This window comes from Trachurus japonicus, chromosome 11 (genome assembly GCF_045865225.1).
Source record: "Trachurus japonicus isolate A0001 chromosome 11, Traja_1.0".
NCBI classification, from domain to species: Eukaryota; Metazoa; Chordata; class Actinopteri; order Carangiformes; family Carangidae; genus Trachurus; species Trachurus japonicus.
The window spans coordinates 7,250,900-7,274,095 of record NC_140917.1 but is presented as its reverse complement, the minus strand read 5'-3'; the positions used below and the strand labels follow the sequence as shown (position 1 = coordinate 7,274,095).

At 43.8% G+C, this 23,196-nt stretch overlaps 1 protein-coding gene across 1 annotated transcript in view; it reads right to left on the bottom strand.

Moving 5' to 3' along the window:
* Positions 1–22,654, bottom strand: part of shisa7b (shisa family member 7) — a 32,064-nt gene extending 9,410 nt beyond the window's left edge. The window contains exons 1-6 of the mRNA XM_085790817.1: positions 22,171–22,654; positions 17,801–18,040; positions 16,972–17,088; positions 16,266–16,411; positions 10,325–10,393; positions 6,132–6,380 (exon numbers count right to left, since the gene is read on the bottom strand). Of these exons, the coding sequence (XP_085646943.1) occupies positions 6,132–6,380; positions 10,325–10,393; positions 16,266–16,411; positions 16,972–17,088; positions 17,801–18,040; positions 22,171–22,559 (1,210 nt within the window). The 5' untranslated portion in view covers positions 22,560–22,654. The remainder of the gene's footprint in view (positions 1–6,131; positions 6,381–10,324; positions 10,394–16,265; positions 16,412–16,971; positions 17,089–17,800; positions 18,041–22,170) is intronic.
* Between the last annotated feature and the right edge of the window lie 542 nt (positions 22,655–23,196).

The window sequence follows — 23,196 nt, the reverse complement described above, 5'->3', positions numbered from 1 at the left end:
GTCCTTCCTTCCTTCCTTCTTTGCCTTTGTCCTTCCTTCCTTCCTTCTTTCTTTCCTCCCTTCCCTTCGTCCTTCCTTCCTTCCTTCCTTCCCTTCGTCCTCCCTTCCTCTTTCCTCCCATCTTTCCCTTTGTCCTTCCTTCTTTCCCTTCCTTCCTTCCCTCTTTCTTTCCATCCTTCCTTCCTTCCTTCCCTCTTTCCCTTCGTCCTTCCTTCCTTCCCTCTTTCTTTCCATCCTTCCTTCCTTCCTTCGCTCTTTCCCTTCGTCCTTCCATCCTTCCTTCTTTGCCTTTGTCCTTCCTTCCTTCCTTCTTTCCCTTTGTCCTTCCTTCCATCTTTCTTTTCTTCCTTCCTTCCCTTCGTCCTTCCTTCCTTTCTTCCTTGACCCATATGGTTTTATCGCATAATGAGAATAAACTGATGTGTGTTTGGTGAATTGTAACGTAAGCTACTTACTGTATATGCATATTAATAAGCACCTATAGTTAATGGTGAATAGCCTATGTGTTCCCTAATCTAAAGTGTTACCGAAATGTTTTCTCTCCTTTTGACGGGACTGAAATACGTAATAAAGAGCCTCATCTGGTCTCTGCTTTCACCTCATTACTGCTTCCACTTCCAGGTATACTGCCTCACACACACACACACACACACACACACACACACGTACGATGGCCCGTGTAGTAGCCATCCATCACTCAGCCTGCAGAGCGACTCCCCTCCCCCTGCAGAGAGAGAGAGAGAGAGAGCGGTTGCCAAGCCGATGCCTCTCAAACATCCTTTCTTTCTCTTCCCTGGTCGATGAGCTGCAGTCAGACCCACCGACCGACCGAGCCACCAGCCGGCCGGCCGGCCAACGCCCCTCCCCCTCCTCTATCTACACATCTCTCTTTCCCTCCAATCCTGCATGTCTTCCTTCCTTCCTTCCTTTCTTTCTTTCTGCCTCTCCCTTCATTCTTTCCACAATCGTTTTTCCTTTCCTGTATTCTTTCCTTCCTTCCCTTTGTCCTCATTTCTTCTTCCTTCCTTTTTTGATCCAACTGACCTGATCTGTTCCCTCCTTCCATCTTTTTCCCTTTCCTTCCTTCCTTCCCTTCGTCCTCCCTTCCTCTTTCCTCCCATCTTTCCTTCCTTCCCTTCGTCCTCCCTTCCTCTTTCCTCCCATCTTTCCTTCCTTCCCTTCGTCCTCCCTTCCTTCTTTGCCTTCGTCCTTCCTTCCTTCCTTCTTTCTTTCCTCCCTTCCCTTCGTCCTTCCTTCCTTCCTAATTCTTTCCCTTCATCCTTCCTTCCCTTCATCCTCCCTTCCTCTTTCCTCCCATCTTTCCCTTTGTCCTTCCTTCTTCCCCTTCGTCCTTCCTTCCTTCCCTCTTTCTTTCCTTCCTTCCTTCCTTCTTTGCCCTCGTCCTTCCTTCCTTCTTTCCTCCCTTCCCTTCGTCCTTCCTTCCTTCTTTCTTTTCTTCCTGTCTTCCTTCCTTCCTTTCTTTCTGCCGCTGCCTCTCCCTTCATTCTTCTGCTCGGTCGACCTCTCTACATCTCTATCCTCCTGAATATCTTTTTTTCCTTTTCCTATCCTTATTTGCCCACTCAGCTCTTTCACCGCCCGCCCCTCATCTCATCCTCTCTTTCCTCACATTTATTCTCCCCCCATATGTTTCTACATTTAAGTTTTTTTCCTTTCTTTTTTCTCTGCCCCTCCCTCCTCCTTCTAGATAGATATCCTTTATTAATCCCAAAGGAAATTCCTCTGTCATTCCCCTTCTACATTCTGATAGAAACACTAAAAAGAATAGAATGCAAGATAAATATATAGCAGCAATACAAAAATACTTAAAATATATGGATATAAACGTAGAAGATCTACTCTTTTCTACTTTACTCTTAATAAATTGATGCTTCTCTTCTCTTCACCTTGTTTGCACCTTCACTCTTGTCTGTCTTCTCTTTTCCATTTCTCCCTCCCTCTCTCTCTCCTTCCCCCGCCCTTCTGATCATTTCCCCTCCTTCTGTCTCACGTTGTTTACTTTACGGTTGTGGCTGTTTAGCAGAAACACTTTGCACGTTCACGGCTACAACTGCTGATGGTTGTTTTGGCTTTGCAGCATGAGTCACTAATCTCCTGGCGGCTGCGGCCATGATGAACTCCTCCTGGTTTCGCAGGAGAATCGACTGCGTGAGAGAGCAACGAAGTTAATAGAGAAATTATAGAGAAAAAGAAGAGAATCGGTGGCTCTGAGCTGAAGCTGGCAGAGACGAAAAACCTGAAGGAAATGTGGTGAAGTCGCACTGAGCCAACGCTCCATTCCCACATGGACGGTGTTTATGAGAACATGCAGCTCAACACTCAACATAACAACAAAGATCAGTCGACTATGGAAAACCAAACGTAAAGTTATGGAGGTACGAGAGATGATCTCACGTTACAGGAAGCGGAAGACCTTAAAGGGACATTGTGTAACTTCTCCTGTTATCTATTCACGAAAATCGATTATTTCATTCAAAAGTCTGTTTTTCATTAAAGGCCCCATGCTGTGCACTTTTCGCTGGGTTTATTTACCTGCTGATATTCCTAACAAGATGTATCATTGGTTTTGAGTACCTGTGATCTGCTTAATATCGTTTATACTGCTCCTTTCTGTTGCCTCTTTCTGGAGCTCTAGCAGGCACAGGTCATTTGGCCAACCAGAAGAGAGAATGAGAACCTCTCCTCTGATTGGCTCACTGTTTTTGAGTGGCATGTGGTCGGGCCAATCACAGGCAAGTAACTGAAACCTAAGGTACATTCATAAAAATTGAAAAAAAAACAACTGGTCGTGGTGGGCGGAGTTACCTTGTGTGTGACATCACAGAAAGGAGGAAGTGCTATCTGCTCGTCTTAAAGAGACAGTTCCTACAAATGGGCGGTGTGTGTTTCTCCGTTTATGACCAGTTTGATGCATGGGGCAGTATATACGTGGCCCAGAGACCTCCCAAAGCACGAAAAAATAACCAAAATCACATTTTTCATGCCATGGGGCCTTTAACCAGTAATCCCCCCCATCAACAAACTGAAGTGTTCCTTTCAGCTCTGAATTATCCGTTCATATCATTCATATCTCCATGGAGCGGGTAAGCTCGGTGCTGCTGCCATGTGGTGTCGCCATGTTTTTACGTTCAGTGGCAGCGTGACGGTAGGAAACCACGGAAACTCAGCGGAGACACCGGACGGAGCTGTCGGCTCAGGTCGAGGTGGCGTCTGTGAAAAGTCACCGTGGTAACGCAGTGAGTGAGGAGGAATGGAGCGTTACACTGATGCCGCATTCACCTGCAGTCGGGCAGACGTTACCGTCAGCAACAAACCAGACGTCATTTTAGTCACAGAAGTCCAGAGAAAGCCGGTAAAACGTGGGTCAGGTAAACAATACCACATCGCCATGACAACATATTGTTTTGCCTCGTGCTGACGGACCATTTGTTTACATAGAGGCTTGTTTATGCCGTTAACAGCTGTCGTCCGTCTGCCGTCTGCCCAATTTCATGTGAATGCAGCATGAAAAATACGATTGAGTTGCTTGCGATATACAACCACAACGCTAGATGGGAGTAATTCCTACACAATGTACCTTTAATGTTTCTGACACTAGAGATTAAAAGTCGGATCTCAGCTCCTCTTCATGGAGGAGTTCTCCTTTCATTATCAAACACTCACAGTCACATGACCAAACTCTGTCAAACACTCAACCAAAGTGTTTCTCCACAGCTCAACATCCCTAAATACACAACTTTACATCACCTGTTCTTTTCTCTAAAGCTTCATCACATGTCAGGGCTCCAGTCTGCCCCTCGATGGAGGCATTTTGCCCCTTAAATTTGAGACAGTGCAAGTACATTTTTACTGCAACTAGTAAATTTGCTATTTTTTTTTTTTTAACAGTGGTAAAAAAAACGTGGACTCAAAGAAACTGGAATCTGTCATCACAGGCGTCAGGCAGATGAGTGCAAGGATCATGATGAATGAAAAGGAAATGTGAATATTTGCTCTGCAAGTCGATTTACAGTATGCACCCCTAAATTTTCTGCTTGTGCTCCTAAAATTTTAAATTAGGGGGGGGGTGGCACAGTGCTCCTAGTAAAAAAATAGTTAGTCTGGAGCTCTGCATGTCCTGTGGTTTGTCTGCAGCAGTACTGTTATTATTTATCTATTTTGATCAACTGTTGATGTTACTATAGTGTGGGGGAGGTAAGAGAAGGCTTTCTAACACATATTTTTTTCTTATTTTTATGTTTATTAGACACAAACAAAACAATGTGTCATTTAAAGTCAAATTAACTCAAATAAATGTATCATTACTCAGCTAAATCCTAATTTGTTAACTCTGTGATTTAAAAGCTACAGATCCACTAACTACAAACTTCTCAGAGACGCTTTTAAAATTATTTTCTCTGCACAGTTCCTTTAAATTAGAGTCGATAACATTGCATAGTGTTTATTTGAGTAGATTTCAGTGTGAATGGTTTGTTTTATTTTATTATTTTGACTTAAAAACTATAAAACCGATGATGTGATTTTTTTTTTCTTGTACCAAACAAACACGTCCCTTTGTGTCCTCAGAATAAGATCTGTTGGATGTCGTCTCTATAGCAACACAGTGAATATGGGTGCTGATGATGATGCACAACAATGTTCTGACACATTTTTCCTGCCATATTGCCATTTTGATCACTTTGCCATTAGTCGTGCAGCTCTGCTTTAACCCTCCTGTTCCCTTCCTCCTTTCCTTCCCTTCTCCCTTCCTTCTTTCCACAATCCTTTTTCCTTTCCTTTCCTTCTTTCCTTCCTTCCCTTTGTCCTCATTTCTTCTTCCTTCCTTTTTTGATCCAATTGACCTGATCTGTTCCCTCCTTCCATCTTTTCCCCCTTCCTTCTTTCCATTCGTCCGTCCGTCCTTCCTTCCTCCCTTCTTTCCCTTCGCCCTTCCTTCCTTCTTTCTTTCTTTCCTTCCTTCCTTCCCTTCGTCCTCCCTTCCTCTTTCCTCCCATCTTTCCCTTTGTCCTTCCTTCCTTCCCTTCGTCCTTCCTTCCTTCCTTCTTTGCCTTCGTCCTTCCTTCCTTCCCTTCATCCTTCCTTCCTTCCTTCTTTCCCTTCGTTCTTCCTTCCTTCTTTCTTTTCTTCCTTCCTTCCTTATTTCTTTTCTTCCTTCCTTCCCTTCATCCTTCTTCTTTCTTTCCTTCCTCCCTTCTTTCCCTTCGCCCTTCCTTCCTTCTTTCTTTCCTTCCTTCCTTCCCTTCGTCCTCCCTTCCTCTTTCCTCCCATCTTTCCCTTTGTCCTTCCTTCCTTCCCTTCGTCCTTCCTCCCTTCCTTCCCTTCGTGCTTCCTTCCTTCCTTCCTCCCTTCCTTCTTTCCCTTCGTCCTTCCTTCCTTCCTTCCTTCCTTCTTTGCCTTCATCCTTCCTTCCTTCTTTCTTTTCTTCCTTCCTTCCCTTCGTCCTTCCTTCCTTCCTTCCTTCTTTTCTTCCTTCCTTCCCTTTGTCCTTCCTTCCTTCTTTCTTTCCTTCCTCCCATCTTTCCCTTTGTCCTCCCTTCCTTCTTTCCCTTTGTCCTTCCTTCCTTCCCTTCGTCCTTCCTTTTTTGCCTTCATCCTTCCTTCCTTCCTTCCTAATTCTTTCCCTTCTTCCTTCCTTCCTTCTTTCCCTTCATCCTTCCTCCCATCTTTCCCTTTGTCCTTCCTTCTTTCCTTCATCCTTCCTTCCTTCCTTCCCTCTTTCTTTCCATCCTTCCTTTCCTCTTTCCCTTCGTCCTTCCATCCTTCCTTCTTTGCCTTCGTCCTTCCTTCCTTCTTTCTTTTCTTCCTTCCTTCCCTTCGTCCTTCCTTCCTTGACCCAGGAGGATGGTTTTATCGCATAATGAGAATAAACTAATGTGTGTTTGGTGAATTGTAACGTAAACATCAGCTGGTCTCTCTGTGTGTGTGTGTGTGTGTGTGTGTGTGTGTGTGTGTGTGTGTGTGTGTGTGTGACATCACCTGAAAGGCCTCACTGGGGCCTGAATAATCAATTGGTCCCACTTGCCCTCCCCCCCTCCCTCAGGTTTCCCTCTGTGCCTCCCTTGTTCTCCCCCTCCTCCCCTCCTCCCCTCCTCCCCTCCCCTCCTCCTCACCCAGTCTCTTCAGGGAGCTGTAGCGGCTGAGCTCCGGCTTCATGGCGGTCTCGTAGGACGGCGGCAGCTGGGCCAGGTTGTGGAACGAGTGGGAGAAGGACGGGTGGCTGCTGTTGTGCCTCATGCCGCCGCCGCCGAGGCCGCTAACGCCGCCGAGGCCGCCAACGCCGCCGCCGCCTTTACCGCTACCGGAGAGCAGGGAGGGGCCGGAGGAGAGCTGGGGGGTGTTGTTCATACGGGATCCACGCTCTGGAGAGAAGAGAAGAAGCGATGGATGGAGAGAGAAGAGATACAGAAGAGAAACGGGGGTTGATTGATCAAGCATTGGAGGAAAAGAAGAAGGGAAGAGAAATGTTAGATTGAAGATGGAAAAACGAGGGAGAAGAATAAAGATGAAGATGGAGCAAAAAAAGGAAGATGAAGGTGGAAAAAGGCAGAAAAAAAACGATGGAGAGAGATTACAGAAATGGAAGAGAGAAAGAAGGGAGGGCAGAACAAGAGGAGAAGATACGAGCTGGTTAATGATCAGTAGACACACAGGAAGTGTCTCCGAGCTCCATGGCGACCATCTATTAATACGACTCTTGTTACTGTTCAATCTGAGGCTCGAACACACAAACACATCGGCCACATGTAGATACATAGAAATACACTGATGGCATCTAAAGGGGGAGGGGGGGTGGAGGGTCGGTAGAGGTGGTGGGGGTCTATGTACACACATTCACATTTATGCAAAGTGCAAAAGCAGCACATCGATCAATACACATAAAAAATGATTTGTCTTATGTAAGATTAGCAGTATGGGGGAGGGGCAGGGGTGTTGCTGTTTTGCAACATGTATACTCATATCAGTTACATCATACAGTACGATGCCAGGACAGTCATAGTTTTTATTATTTTATTATTTTATTTATTTACCAGGCAGCAAACAGAGAGAGTGACCCCCACATGTGCTGCAGCTTCTGCACATTTAAAACAGCGACGAGATAGAACGAGTAGAAACTTCACTTCTCCTCTGAGGAGGAATTTTTAGAAGGTGAATTTGTAAAACAAAACAAAACAAAAAGGTAACCCTTCAATTTACAGGTTATTTATGTGATAATGTCGAGAAATAACAAGTAATTGAATAGTAATGTCAAGAAATAGCCTAGAAATAATGGTCAATTTCATAGTAATGTCATGTTTTTCGTAAAGGCAAAAGATTACACATACATTTTTTGGGAAAGGCCAGAATTTTTCTCCACCAAGTCGTTGCAATTAACCATTATTTCTGGGCTATTTCTACACATTCAAACGTTACTTCTATTATATATGTATTTCTTGACATTACCATGAAACTGACCTGTTATTTCTAGGCTATTCCTAGACATTATGACGCAATTAATTGTTATTTCTAGGCTATTTTTTGACATTATCACGCAATTAACGGCCTGTAAATGACAGGGTTACCAAAAAAATAATAAATTATGAGGACGTTAAAAAATATTTAAAAAGATAAACAAGTTAAAAATGTGAAAATATAAAAAGCAGCAAGAAAAGATGATGTAACTGTGGAAATGAGTCCATTTGCTGTTGTTTCCTGCGTTTGAGACAGACACACAATCGATGTCGAGTCCATTCGGGGTGGTAATGGTTATGGGCTGCCATCTTGTTAAGATTACTGCTGGACATATACTGGTCATTGACCATTGACAGTAATGGGCAATAATGGCCAATAATGTCTCTGTTAAACGTCACCCGGGGAACACACACCACATCGACTTCTGTACCGTGCATGTTATATTTATATACACACACACACACACTGTGGCAAAAAAGCAATGCCAGCTGAGAGATCACTGGGTTTAAAGTCGGAGCTGAGCTGAGCGACGTCACCGAGCAGCATCGGATAATGAGTTCATGTGCAGGATGAGTTTGTTTTTTTCTTTCTTTCTTTCAAACACCTACGATGGCTGACAGAGGTCTGATGACGGAGTCGCGGAGAAACGAACTTCAACACGTGCAGAGTGTCTGAGTCAGAGAGATGAAGTGGACGACTGAGGACGGAGCTCAAGTACAAACCAAGGACGAATATCAGAGGAAAGACTTAAAACTAAAGAAGTGTCGAGAATGAACTGAACTCCTTAAAGGGTCATGACACAAATCTACAGTATATTTATAACATGAGTGTTTTAACGACTTCCTTTTCTATACTTCATGGAAACTGCAGATATAATATCTAGCTGGTTTGACATTAGCAACTGAACGACTGACAAACTCATATGAAAACACTGTTTATATTGTGCTCATCTTGTGGTTTAATCCAGTATTTATAGTCTATAATACTATACTATATACTCTAATCCAGTTTTATTTACTTCAGATAAGAACTTTAACTGTACTCAGGCTGCTGCTCTACGATATGTTTCAAGTTTTTATGTCATTTATTCTTATTATTTTATTATCATTTTAGCCTATTGTTGATCTTTTGGGTCTCCCTGTGATACTGTACGAGCTGAGGTGGAACGATATTTTGTTTTTTGTGTACGTAGTGCACAAGAAACGATAATAAAGAAATCTTGAATCTTGACTAAAACAGTTAGAAAAGTCAAGTGACAATTGTTTGTACCAGACCTAGTAAGTACAGAGACTGCTTGATAAAAAACTGTCCCTGAAGGCAACGTGCATCAGCGGTTTTTGCATGAAATTCCCTCTAAAACAACTCTGTCTGGTAACGTTGTGTTATTATCTCATAGCGTGGTGAATGTGCAGGTCACAACTTGTCCACCAGAGCGTTGTGGAGTTGTTGGATTGTGTATTTGATGAGTTTGATGAGAGAAATCCCATTCCAGAAATCCCATTAGCCTCCATAGCGCAGCTCTGAGCAGCTTGTGGCTCTGCTCCGCCGTTCTAAAAATAGCTTGCACCGACAAATAAAGGTAACGAACCTACTGCTATGACTATAGGGATTAGAGCAATGGGCCAATTTGCCTAAATGTTGAACTATCCCTTTAACAACCTCGACTGCAGCTGTGTCCCTGGGTTCACCATCATCATCATCATCATCATCATCATCATCATCAGTGTCAGCCATGTTAGATGCACCAGATCAGCTGCTGCATTGCTTTTTTGTTTCTCTCGGTGCAAAGCCTGGGAGAACAGACTGAGGAAGTGCAGCGACCTCCGCTCATGTGCAGCGTCGGCAGGAAGCACACGGGCACATCACTGCTACACAGATAAGAGGAGGAGAAGAAGGAGAAGGAGAAGCAGGCTTGTGGTCGTAGTTGGAGGTGGTGTTGGGTTGGGGGGGCAGACAGGCTTGCATTAAGCAGAGAGCAGGCCAGACAACTTTTAGCTCACGCTCATATCAACGATGTGTCACTTTCAACACGTTAAAGATGGGATAGTTCACCCAAAATTCAAATTTCACTCATTATCTACTCACCCTCATGTCGACTAAGAGCTGTGAGAATTTTCAGAGTCCTCCGTGCCTTCTCTGAGTTACGGGGGGGTCCACGCAGCAGTATTTGTCCATATAATGGTTGTCAATGGATACCAACTTTCTTCATCCAAAAAGACACACCAAAAAACATCCAAATACCTCCATGCTGCTCGTCTGTAATGTCCCTCTTGTATTGAAGCCCCAACATGAGAAATTGTTCCTGTGTCAGTGCAGTGAACCAAGACACTGGGAGCTTCTGCTACAAACAAGCTTAAAATATAGACTTATTTAATTTTTTTCGGAACAATTTCTCATGTCGGGGCTTCAATACAAGAGGGACATTACAGACGAGCAGCATGGAGGTATTTGGATGTTTTTTGGTGTGTCTTTTTGGACAAAGAAAGTTGGTATCCATTGACAACCATTATATGGACAAATACTGCTGCGCGGACCCCCCCGTAACTCAGAGAAGCCACGGAGGACTCTGAAACTTCTCCCAGCTCTTAGTCGACATGAGGGTGAGTAGATAATGAGTGAAATTTTAATTTTGGGTGAACTATCCCTTTAAAAGCCACAAATCTGTGTGTGTTGAGGGTGACACAGCTGATTGAAGAGCGAATACAACAGGCTGTCAAACCAACAACAAGACAGACAGACAGTGTGGAGTGGGGTGGGGGTGGGGGGGTCAAGGCCGTGGGACCGGCCGGCAGCTCGCCATCACGGCCGCCGCCGCAGCCTGAGCTACTGCGCTGCTGCTGACCATGAGTCTTACCGATGGTCGCAGAGTGTTTGGGGCTGGAAGCAGACCCCTGCTGGTTAAAATGGTGGTGCAAGTTCCCAGCTGCAAAGAGAGCAGAGCTGACAAACTGACGGACACAAACCACTGGAGAGACACAAGACGAGTGTCGAGTCAGCACATGTGTCAGTACAGAGAGAGAAAGAGGGAGAGAGAGAGACAGTAACCATGTTTCCATCCACACGTTTATATTCGCATTAAGCAATATCGGATTAAGATGTCTTATGGAAACAGTGAAATTCTATTAAAGCAGAAGTAAGCGGAATATTTGTGTTAAAGGACAATTCCGGTCGAATTCAACACGGGGGTGTATTTTCATATCATTTTAGGTCTAAAAGAATGAATCTGAAGATTTTCAGTTTAATCGCTCCTGTTTTGCGGTAGTTGCGTATGTCCGCGCATCGCCACGGCAGCAATGAATGGGAGTGGATGTAAGTTCCGCTGTTTAGGCTGTTTCCAGCCCTCAAAGCCGCAATTTTTTTCCACAGACAGCGTCAGATGGCTACTCAAACATGCACCGAGAAGTTTATTTACTTCAAGCAAGCCGACATGTTTGTAAAAGTCGATCTAATTCAAAGTCTCCCGGAGTCTCGCGCGAGCCCGAAGTTGCAGTGCTGGTGTATTCAGGCGCAGTCGGAGCTACCGCTTGTGTCATAAACACAGGAATATCAACTCTTTACTTGCTTGAAGTGTACATTTTTTTCCACAGACAGCGTCAGGTGGCTAATCAAACATGCGCCGAGAAGTTTTTTTTACTTGAAGCAAGTAAAGAGTTGATATTCCTGTGTTTATGACACAACGGTAGCTTTTCCTACTGCTCCTGAACACACCGCGCACGGCAACTGGGTCTCGCGCGAGACTCCGGGAGACTTTGAATTAGATCTAGTTTTACAAACATGTCGGCTTGCTTGAAGTAAATAAACTTCTCGGTGCATGTTTGAGTCTCCATCTGACGCTGTCTGTGGAAAAAAATTGCGGCTTTGAGGGCTGGAAACAGCCTAAACAGCGGAACTTACATCCACTCCCATTCATTGCTGCCGCGGCGATGCGCGGACAGACGCAACTACCGCAAAACAGGAGCGATTAAACTGAAAATCTTCAGATTCATTCTTTTAGACCTAAAATGATATGAAAATACACCCCCGAGTTGAATTCGACCGGAATTGTCCTTTAATATAAGTCTTAAATAGTTCTATCTTCCGACAGCAATCACTTCTATAGAGTGTAACCCTAACCCGAGAAGAAAACTTTCCTTGTATCCTACAACCTTTATCCAATGAGGAGAGAGAACAGCATAAAGGGGCAGTCCTCTCTGTGTGTGCAGCCAAGGGATGCGCGTGAATGTGGTGACGTAGGGACGAGGACGGGGACTGCTAACTCCATCGGCTGACAAGAAGTTAGCCAAAACCACCGGATCGCTTACTTCTGCTTTAACTATGATGAATATCAATAAAAAGTTAATACAGTCGATCTCGATACAAAGTTTATGCGCCAAATGCTGATGGAAGCAGTTCTTTGTCGGATAAATGTGAGTTGCGTGTGATGTTTTCTGTCAATTCCTCTACCATTCCCAGTTGTTAAAGACACAGCGGGAGTTAAAGCAGAAGTAAGTGGTCCGGTCGTTTTCGCTAATGCTGCGTTCCAGGCAGGCTTTTGAAATCGTAAATTACAGCTTCAAGTCACAACTTACGACTTTGTAGCGTTTCAGGCAACCCACTCGTGTTTTTCCGACCTGTTTTACCGGTGAAAGTCACTATAACGGCCACTCGTAACTTCCGACCGGTGAACTCGTACCAGTTCACGTCGGAAAAATACGAGTTTCCTTGAACGCACCATAACAGTCCTCGTCCCTACGTCGCCACATTCAGGGCGTTCCTTGGCTGCACACACAGCCCTGCATGCTGTTCTCTCTCCTCATTGGATAAAAACTGTAGGATACGATAAATGTTTTCTCCTCGGCTCAGAGCAGAGCAGAGTGACTGAGAGACCCGTGTTTCAGACCAAACACTATATGTAAGTGATTGCTGTCGGAAGATATAACTATTTAAGACTTATATTAACACAAATATATCACTTACTTCTGCTTTAACAGAAGATGCAGGTGTTCAGGCGACAGACCGGCTTCATGTGAAGAGTCACCATCTCCCAGAAGGTTGTAGGTGTCTCTTTAACATGCGGTGCATCTGCATCTGCATCTGCATCTGCATCAAAACGGTTTTTAGATGAGCAGCATGTTGTATTATAAACACCAGCCTATAGCCTATAACATGTGCAACAGCCTGTTTACCAACTTAACTTGGCCGGCGTGCGTATGGCTCAGTGGTTTCCAGGCAACGACTCCAGCAGCTCATCACACTTGGGCCCAATCCCATTTCACCCCTTGGCCCTACCACTTACCCCTACCCCTCCGTTTTGCGCGTTCACGTGTAGGGGTAGGGGTGTCCCAATCCCCGTTAGGACAGAGGGGTAGGGGGAAGTGGTAGGGCTACATACCCCTCCAAACGGAGATTTTTCAGAGGCACACTCCAAACGGAGGGGTATGAAAAGTTTCCCATAATGCATCTTGCGGCAGCCGGCAGCAGTGGCTGTAAAACGAAAAGCTGTTTTATTTCTTGCTGTAGCGCTGTTATTACGTCACTTTCTTAAGTTTTAATATTTTTTCTTGCGAGAAAGTAACTGTTTAGGTCCCAAATGTGCGGTTAGTTTACCCAAATGACGACGGGTTAGAAGTTTGCTCCGACGATTTTTCGGAGAAGTGAAGCTCCAGGAGGAGCGGCTCCTCACAGAGGCAGCAGCCGGTCTGCAGCGCTGCTCCGCCGGCCAAATTACGTCCTCGTCCCGGTCCCGCCGGGAGAGAAGGCGGTCGTTAATTAACTTATCCGCGGGTTTTTAGAGGTTTACCACCAGCATGTTAAATTCTTTTTAGCATTTAAATGTTGGTCTAATTGATGAAATCTGACAATTGTGGCAGTAGCATTAGTTATTTGGTTGAAAAGTGAAGCTTCATGTATCAGACAGAGGAGCAGGCAGCTGCCTCTGGGCTCTGTGTACAGAAATCACCACATTTACATCAGTAAATAAATGTTTTACAATGAACCGATCAGTCTGCATTAAGTTTTATCTTATTTTATTAAGTTATATGGTAGCCTACACGGCTATTTGATTTCTGGCAAAAGCTCGCCGCATCAGCTTACGTAAAAGCCAGTGACACTACGTGATGACGTAAGTGACTGTTGAAGGGGTGTCCCAATTCGGAGGGGTTGACTTTCTACCCCTACCCCTTGTAGCTCCGTTTCAAGGGGCGAGGGGCAAGGGGTAGGGGAAGGGGTAGGGGTAAAAAAGAGAAATGGGATTGGGCCTTAGTCTGTCGGTTAAAGATAATGGATGGATGTTCCTTCTATTTTGCGATTTTGTACAAAAACGAATGGAAACAAATGAAATTGCAACAAAACCAATTCGATGCAGCAATATGATCGCAAAACAGCACATGACGTCATTACGCACGGCTTTTCATTCGATTTAAAGGTCTCAGGTGGAAACACACTCGAGCCGGCGTTAGTCACATTAATATTTTTTATCGATCTTCAGATGATTCGATCGAGACGTGGATGGACACATGGTTAGTGGCTGAAGGAGGACAGAGAGAGAGAAACAGAGAGAAACAGTTCAGAGAGAGAGAGAGAGGGTCGGTCCCTCCAGGATCAGCTGAGTTTTGTCTTGACTCAGTTTTAATCTTCAGTCAGCTGCTCATCTGCAGCTCAGCTCGCTGCACTGTGTTGTTGTTGTTGTTGTTAGTCAATTAGTCAATGAATCAATGAGTCAACCGGCAGATTATTTATTTATTTATTCTGATAAAAAAATTAATAATTTAAAGAGAAGAAACTCCACAAAGGTGACGGTCACTGTGAACTGAGATGTCTTTGAGTTTTAACCCTCCGATGTCTGTGATCAGATCACCTGACGTTTTCAAATGACCGTGACAGAAAAACCTTAGGTCTCGACTAGGACTGGAAAGTGCAGATTTGAAATTCTCTCACAGTTTTTGTTTGACATTAATGAACCTTGTAAAACCAGATATATAATTGTTTTAATTTGATATTTGTCCAATCGATAATTTTTTTTGTCATTTTACAAAACAGAAAAAAGTGGTGGAATCAGATGATATGACTGTCATCTGGGCCCAATATGTCAATAAAATAGGTTAAAGTGAAAAAAATAAATAATTGTCAGATCATATAGGGGAAGCTGTGCTGAAAAAAAAAGATACCAAACATGGTGGTACTGTACTGTATATTCAAAAATGGCCCAAACAGGCTCAGACCCAAGAGGGTTAAATTCTAATCCTAATTTTAATGTATCCTCTCCTAACTGTATTTATGTTTATGCACCAAAATACCAAATCAATGTCTTTGTATGTTGACAAAAATCCTGAATCAGATTCTGTTCTAATGGAAAAAATGAATCAAATGAATGAAAAACAAACAGTAGCTGCAGCCTGAGCTGTTTTCAATCCGTGAATCACAGGTCATCATGTGCAGAGGATCAGACTGAGTTATTATCTCAGTGTGTTGATATTAAACCAGATCAACATGTAATACGACACAGACTGTGTTGGTTTATGTGACTGGTTCAGAAAACAAACAACAATCATGAGCCTCGGTGTCCAGTTTTCATAATGTAGATTCAAATTCTCCTTCTCCCAGGAGAACAGCGGGAGTTTCTGTGATAAATATAAAAAAAATCTAATATTTCTTGTGTATTTTCATTTTTCCGACATGAGCAGGATTTTGCAGAGTCACAAAACCTTTGAGATCCTGGAGCGACGGAGAGAAGAGGGTGAGAGACAGTGGCGGAGCGACAGAGAGACGGAGCAGCAGTGAAGAGAAAGAGAGAGATAAGAGAGAAGTGTGTTGTTGGTGTGTGTTGTTGTGTGAATTGTTAAGAGCACAACAAATAAAAATCAACACATTCATACACCACAGCTCAGAAGGAAAAGGAAACTTCGTCTTCTCGTTGTTTTCCTGCGAGCGGAGAAGTGTGATCGCTCCGACTAAAATCTGTTAATGCGAGAAACATTTCTGTGTCGTTGGCAGCGACGCTGTGATACAGGAAACCAAAATTAAATAAAGACTTACTCTTTCTTTTTTTCTTTTACATCCTACATTTTAAAAAAATACAATCAGTCTGAGTTAGACAATATTAAAACAGCTCACACATCAGACGATATAAAGACAGAATAAAGAGCATTTACACACTGAACTAACGGCTGGTTTTGATGTTTTATTACTTAACAACCTGCCAACCCTCAGGGCCTCAGCTACAGTCTTTAGTGTTTAGTTCATTAGCAACTTTTTAGCTTAAAATCCTCATTAGCCGAACATCTGTCCAAAAAAGGAACAACACAAAAAGACAAACATGTTAATTATCCTTATATAAAAATTCTCCATGGTACAGAAATAATATAATACTATAATAATAATATGCACATAGAGGGAATCCAACCTGAGTGGCTCATAAAAAGCTGCATCGACACTACGAGTGATTAAAAGGTCTGTTAAGACACATTCTGGCTAATGACTGATGTAGTGTTGCCTTAATTTCAAAATAAAAGCCCACTGAGATTATCGGCTTCATCAGCGTCTTTAAATAAACCAGAGTCTGGCAACGCCTCAGTCCCCAACAAACGTGTGTGTGATGTGTGTTACTGAGGCTGAGATCTGAAATTAAAAAAAAGCAGCGACAATTACCATCTGCGTCCCGGTGGGAGACGTCGACGCCCCCTGAATCACACAACAATCGCTTCGGCTGACTGTGAACGCACCTCGTTCTCTGTGTGTAATTAACCTGATTGTTTGTTTTTTTTGTCGTGTTGTTGTTTTTTTCTGTTCTGTTCTGTTCTGTTGTGTTTGTCACTTACTGCGGTTGTCTTTGCTCTGCAGGATGGGAGTGTAGAGGTTTTTGGATGTGCGTCCGTCTGAGGTGGTGGTGGTCAACACCGCGGTGTTGTTCCTCTCTCCCTGCTGCACGGGGCTCGACTGGTGGCGCAGGATGTCCACCAATGACCTGCAGGGACGGACGATTACATATTGATCCATTTTAACTTGTCTTTAAATGACTTTACAGCTCTTAAAGTAGTACTGTAGGTGATCTGGACTAGGGTTGTCACGAATACCAAGAATATTTGTCTTATTTCTAGTCCAAATGTAATTTCTAGTCAAAACAAATCTCATTATAATTAAAATAAGACTCATCACATTAAAAAGTAGCTTGTTTTTAGACACTTTTTACTTCTTTCAAGCATATTTTCACTTGAAAAAGGTAGAAAAATCAAGGATCAAGTTTTTCTTTCTTACTACAAGCACAAAAACCTTGCTTTCACTGGCAGATTTTTCTACTTATTTCAAGTGAAAATTTGTTTGAAACAAGTGAATGATGAACATAGGTGATGATTCTTATTTTAAGTGAAAAGAGTTTAGTTTCGACTAGAAATGAGACATTTTGACAAGAAATAAGACAAATATCTTTGGAAAGATTTTGAGTTTTTGCAGTGTACCAAGTCGATACCAACACGTAAAAAATACGTCGACTCGGTACCTGCAAACACGTGACTCTCTGACTCTCACCTGGGCATGTTGATGTCTCTGTTGCGGGGGCGACGTGCCACCTTGCTGAAGGCGATCCTGACGCCCACGGCAACCACCAGCGTGAAGGAGATCACCCCTCCGATCACGTAGGCCGTGCTGTTTTTATTAACAGAAAACAGGAAGTGTGTATTTAAACAGTTTTAAGAGTTAAACTGGCTTTAAAGGGGAATTTTTACAGCAACAATCTGGACCTTATTTCTAGCAGAATGCAGCCTCTAAATAACACATTATCTGCCACAAAACTCGTTCATTTCACCAATATTTAGTTATGATAGGCTAGTGCTATTCCCCTCTGAGTCCGGGGTTAGCTGTTATCAACATCCGGCAACTGTAGTTTGACCTACTGACCTCTGACCTGGATGATGTCATCTCTGAGCACGGCGCGGCTTGTTGCTACCGCTAATGCTACGGTTCTTTTCTGCGTGTTTCCGACTTGTCAGAACAAAATGAGCAGCTGGATGAAGTTCAGCTTCCACAGGCTTCCTCTCCTCAACCTGGACTCACTAAAGCTCCGGCTAGAGATAAAAATGGACCCGAATGCAGAAGCGGAATGATTATTATCAGAGGGGAATAGCACTAGTGTATCAGAACAAAATATTGGTGAAATGAACGAGTTTCGTGGCAGATAATGTGTTATTTAGAGGCTGCATTGCGCTTCCCTGTAGACTCACAGTATACGGATATACGCAGCTCTCGGCTGGAGCTAATTTCATCAACACCAATGGTCGTATTTTATGCTAGAAATAAGGTCCAGGTTGTGAAAAAACAGCAATTTCCCTTTAACCTGGTGAGTGACCAGAACTCTGACCTGCTGTTCTGCTGCTGCAGCGTCTCAAAGTCCGGGTCGGGCTTGTTGGGCGGCTGGGTGACGGGCGCCAGAGCCTCGGCCCACACCGGGGACTTGTAGTTGGTGCAGGCGTCCTGGTTCAGCCGGTTCCTCTGGTGCTCGCAGCAGAAGCGGTAGTGGCAGGTCCCACAGCAGTAGATGTAGCTGCCCTGGGAGCAGTTGAAGGTGCTGTCGAAGTGCCCCATCACGTCAAAGTAGCCCCTGCACAGCGGAGAGGAGCAGAGACATGGGGTGAGATGTCTGGCTGCAAAATGAGAGCTGAACACTGTGAGATTTCTGTTTTTTGACCAGAAAAAATATATTAAAATGATAATTGTAATAAAAATAAGATTTTTATTGCGTCTTGTTCCAAACAAACATGTTTATTTACATGTGGAAGATATAATTTAGAGGCCAGACCTTCTCTGTTGCAGCACATTGTTCACTGTATTTGACTATTTGGCTGTTTGTTAGTTCAGCCAAAACTCAACTAGGTGTTTTCTGGTGCCAGTGAGATTAAAAATGACAGAGGTTTCACCCTTTTATATAGAGAAGTAAAAGTAAAATGGCTCATTATTGTTTCATACTAATCTATTTTAATTATTGATGCATCAATTTTGGCTGATTTATGAAGTACAATGTGGTGCAGTAGAAATCTAAAGTGAAGGAAAATGGAAGTAGAGTACCTGAGTAAATGTTATCAAACGTTATTTATAGAGAACTTTTCATACACAAAGGCAGCCCAAAGTGTTTTACATGATAAAATAATGATCAAAAATAGGACATCTGCGCACATACTAAGTATATACAAACACACCTTTCAAATGGAATTAAAGGGGAACTATGCACGTCGCAGTTTTGGTGTTGTGTCGTCATGCTGTGAAGTAGTCCATGTTTCTCACAAGACAAGATCTAGGACACCGAGTCGGAGGCACTGATCTTACAAGGTCGGTTTTGCGGCTAAGGCCAGAATCAGACTTTTTTTTGTCTTTCATGATGGTCTTCATCTCAGATCACAGTGGCATAAATTCTGGCCGTGTCTTGGTCGGGAGACTGCGGCAACACTACAAGTACGACCCCGACCAATCACGACCCTGCGCGAGTTCATAGGCCATCGGAGAGGCGTCACAACCGTAATCCGTAGGGTTTGTTACCTTTAAATGTCGGGGCAAGCTATTTTTTAGAACGGAGGAGCAGAGCCGCGAGCTGCTCAGAGCTACGCTACATCGGAGGCTAATGGGATTTCTTGGTTTCCCTCATCAAACTCATCAAATACACAATCCAACAACTCCAAAATGCTCTGGTGGACAAGTTGTGACCTGCACATTCACCACGCTATGAGATAATAACACAACGTTACCAGACAGAGTTGTTTTAGAGGGAAATGCAGAGACTGCTTGATGAAAAACTGTCCCTGAAGGCAACACGCATCAGCGGTTTTGCATGAATTTCCCTCTAAAACAACTCTGTCTGGTAACGTTGTGTTATTATCTCATAGCGTGGTGAATGTGCAGGTCACAACTTGTCCACAAAAGCATTTTGGAGTTGTTGGATTGTGTATTTGATGAGTTTGGTGAGGGAAACCAAGAAATCTCATTAGCCTCCAACCGTAGCATAGCTCTGAGCAGCTCACGGCTCTGCTCCGCCGTTCTAAAAATAGCTTGCACCGACAAATAAAGGTGACAAACCTACTGCTATGACTATAGGGATTATGGCAATGGGCCAACTTGCCAAAATGTTGAACTATCCTTTTAAAAACAGGGCAGAAACGCTAGCTGTCACGGCACAATTTGCAGCGGGGAAAACAAGAGTAGGGAGTGGATAAAAATTATATAAAGTAAAGTAAGTAAATTGCATAGAATAAAATACAAATAAATACATACATATAATTAATAAATAAAAAGGAATAAAATGGCAATGTTGCATCAAATTATATTTAAAAAAATACTCAGTTACTTTCCACCAGAGTATCTAACACACTGGTGCTCCACAGCAGCAGTTAATGCTGTTTATACATATTTCATGGCTTTGTTTCTGCACTGAGAGCTGCTGCCTACGTCTCACTGTCGGAGCATCTCTCTTTCTCTCTCTCCCTCTCTTTCTCTTCTTATCTGGAGGAATGAACTCTCTGCTTTTCTCTCTGCTGGGTGAAGGTGCAGAGTTCGGCCTCATCAACAGTTTGCGGGCGTCGCTCTCTCTCGAGGCTTTCTGAGCTTCTGTGTTGTTGTTGTTGTTGTTGAGTTATGGATCTGTTTGTCTGTTATCGCCGGGCTGTTAGCGCTGCCGTTGCTGCTGCTGCCGCTCGCCAACACACCACTGATTTAGAGCTGATTACACGTTGCCTGGCAACAGCGAGACGCCTCTCAGTGTAAAATATAAGCCTCGGTCGAGATGGAGATCAGAGCTTCATGCAGCAGCAGCAGCAATGGCAGGAGGAGGAGGAGGGGAAGGAGGAGGAGGAGAGGAATCATGATGCGCCTCGCTGTCATGGCGATCGGCGCGTTCAACACGTTACACAGGAATAAATTAGTGCTACAACCAGTGAACTTCACTTTGAAGGCTCCAAAACCTTTGAAGGTTCGCTCTGCTGACTCCAAACCACACACACCTCAGCCTCAGCATTTTTTTTTTTTTTTTTTTGGCTTCTCTGAGATTTTTATTTTGCCCGCCAGCAAAAAAAAAAAAAAAAGTTGTGATTTCTGCTGCGGGAGGAAACTGATCTCCGACGTTTTCCATCAAACGGCTTCATACGATGGTCCCTCCGCTCTTCTCTGCATTATTAATTCATAATTCATTACATCTGATTTCCATCAACTCTTTAAAGTCCCAGTGACGTGAAAAATACGTTTTCTAAATCTGAATCTTGTGTCGTCTATGAGAACTGTTCATTTGTCTTTTTACATGAATCTGGTCCCAACTTTAGAGGGAAAAGAGTTTTCAATCAAAATCTCTCTCAAACACTTTGTTGACAACAAAATCACACGTCATTTGGGACGACTCCTGTGTTAAATATAAATAAAACATAACACTTCAGGCTGCACATCTGGATTCCAGCTGCAGTCTGATTTATTTATTGAACACTGATCCACCTGATTCTGGTCTTAACTTATGAAAACCGTTTCATCTGAATTTGGACAAGACAATATTAATGCATCATTTTACACCTCTGTTATGTATAATTATGTATAATGTATGTACTATATTAGCCGTTGAAGGGGAACTATACTAAGTCCGGTCGCTTTTATCTCTGTGTTGCTAACCCTCCTCTCGATCATGTGCATTTGTTTTCAACAAAGCCAGTGAGAAATAAATCAATGGAGCGGTACATAACGTTATTTATCATATACAATGTTATGATGTGTATATTTGTGTAGTCTAATCTATCCATCTCTCCATTCTCCCTGGAATTAGTTACACGTCAATGATTTAACCAACACTAGGACTCTGGAGCTGGGAGCTAAGGGACAAATGGAGCAGAAATCCTCTTTAAACCACTGCAGAACAAGAAGGTTTGAAATGAACAGGTGAGTAGAAACTCAGTCCAATGGCTCCATTGTACAGAACATTAAGCCACGCCCCCTTTATCCACAATCCAATCAAATGTCAGAGGAGTTATTTAAAGGTACATTGTGTAGGAATTACTCCCATCTAGCGTTGTGATTGTATATCGCAAGAAACTCAGTCGTATTTTTCATGCTGCATTCACGTGAAATTGGGCAGACGGCAGACGGACGTCAGCCGCTGCATGTAACGGCATAAACAAGCCTCTATGTAAATAAGTGGTCCGTCAGCACGAGGCAAAACAATACACGTGACAATATGTTGTCATGGCAATGTCGTATTGTTTACCTCGTTACCACGTTTTACCGGCTTTCTCTGGACTTCTGTGACTAAAATGACATCTGGTTTGTTAGCGATGGCCGTCTGCCCGACTGCAGGTGAATGCAGCATCAGTGTAACGCTCCATTCCTCCTCACTGCGTTACCACGGTGACTTTTCACAGACGCCACCTCGACCTGAGCCGACAGCTCCGGTGTCTCCGCTGAGTTTCCGTGGTTTCCTACCGTCACGCTGCCACTGAACGTAAAAACATGGCGACACAACATGGCAGCCATGGCAACAGAGCTTACCCGCTCCATGTAGATATGAATGAAATGAACGGCTCATTCAGAGCTGAAAGGAACACTTCAGTTTGTTGATGGGGGGGATTATTGATTAATGAAAAACAGACTTTTGAATGAAATAATTGATTTTCATGAATAGATAACAGGAGAATTTACACAATGTCCCTTTAAGCCGCTCCTCTTTCAAAATACACCACACAACAGGAAACAGGAAGTTCAGTTCTTTACCTGCACACGTCCACGTCCACCAGCTGTCTGGGGGGCGGAGCCACCTGGGCCGCCCCGAGCGGAGGCTTCAGGGCGTCGGCCGTCATGTTCCTCGGCAACATGGTCTGGGGGAGGGGCTTCGGCGGGAGCTCGGCCATCGCCGGAGGACCGTCCCCGTCCCCGTCCTCCACCTCGGCCGCTTTCGGCGCCACCTTGGGTCCGGCGGGCGGCGGCGGCGCTAGCGGCGGCTTGTATCCGGTCAGAAGGAACAAGGTGTTGCTCGTTTTTGCAGAGCCAGCGCCGCCGCCGGTCAGAGTCCTGACGTCGGTTACCGTGGAGACAGCGCGGCAGGAGAAAAGCAGGACAACGAGGGACAAGCAAAACATCCGTCTTGAAGTTGTAGTCGTCATTGTTTTATCACAAAGTCTTTCAGCTGATGCGCAAAGAAAAAACAAAAATCAGCTCAGAGTTTGAATAATCAGCGTCTCAGCCTCTTCCAAGATGGCCGCCGCTTCTTCACTTATAAAAAAACCTTCAGTATGAAAAGTTCCTCAGCAGATCCACTCGGTTCATCAACGTCCCAGTGTAAACATTTCTTCCTGTGTACAAATCCGTCCGTTGAGCAGCGTTTTGTAAACATTGAGGTGGAACCGCCTGTGAAAATGGCTCTAGATCTGAGATCGTCAGCACAGATTTAAAATGGGGTTTGTTTTTTTACGGCAGCGGGTGTCAGATATTATCGATTTTGGTCTGTGGTGTTTTTATTTATTCTTACAGTCTATTGGCCAAAATTCAAAACACAGGCAGTAAAACTTTTTTTCTCTGTAAACAAAATGAGGAGCGTGAGGAAACTGTAAACTCTTTAAATACAACGACCCCTCTGAGAAGAAAAAAACGAGTCTTTAGCTAGTATATCTCCGCCCGAAGAAGAGAAAGAGAGAGAGTTTTCTGGGAGTTGTTTATGGCACGACAGTTTGTTACGATTCGCGTTAAGAAAGAAGAAGAATCCGCGATGGAAAAGAAAAAGTGGCGTCTGTAAACATTTAG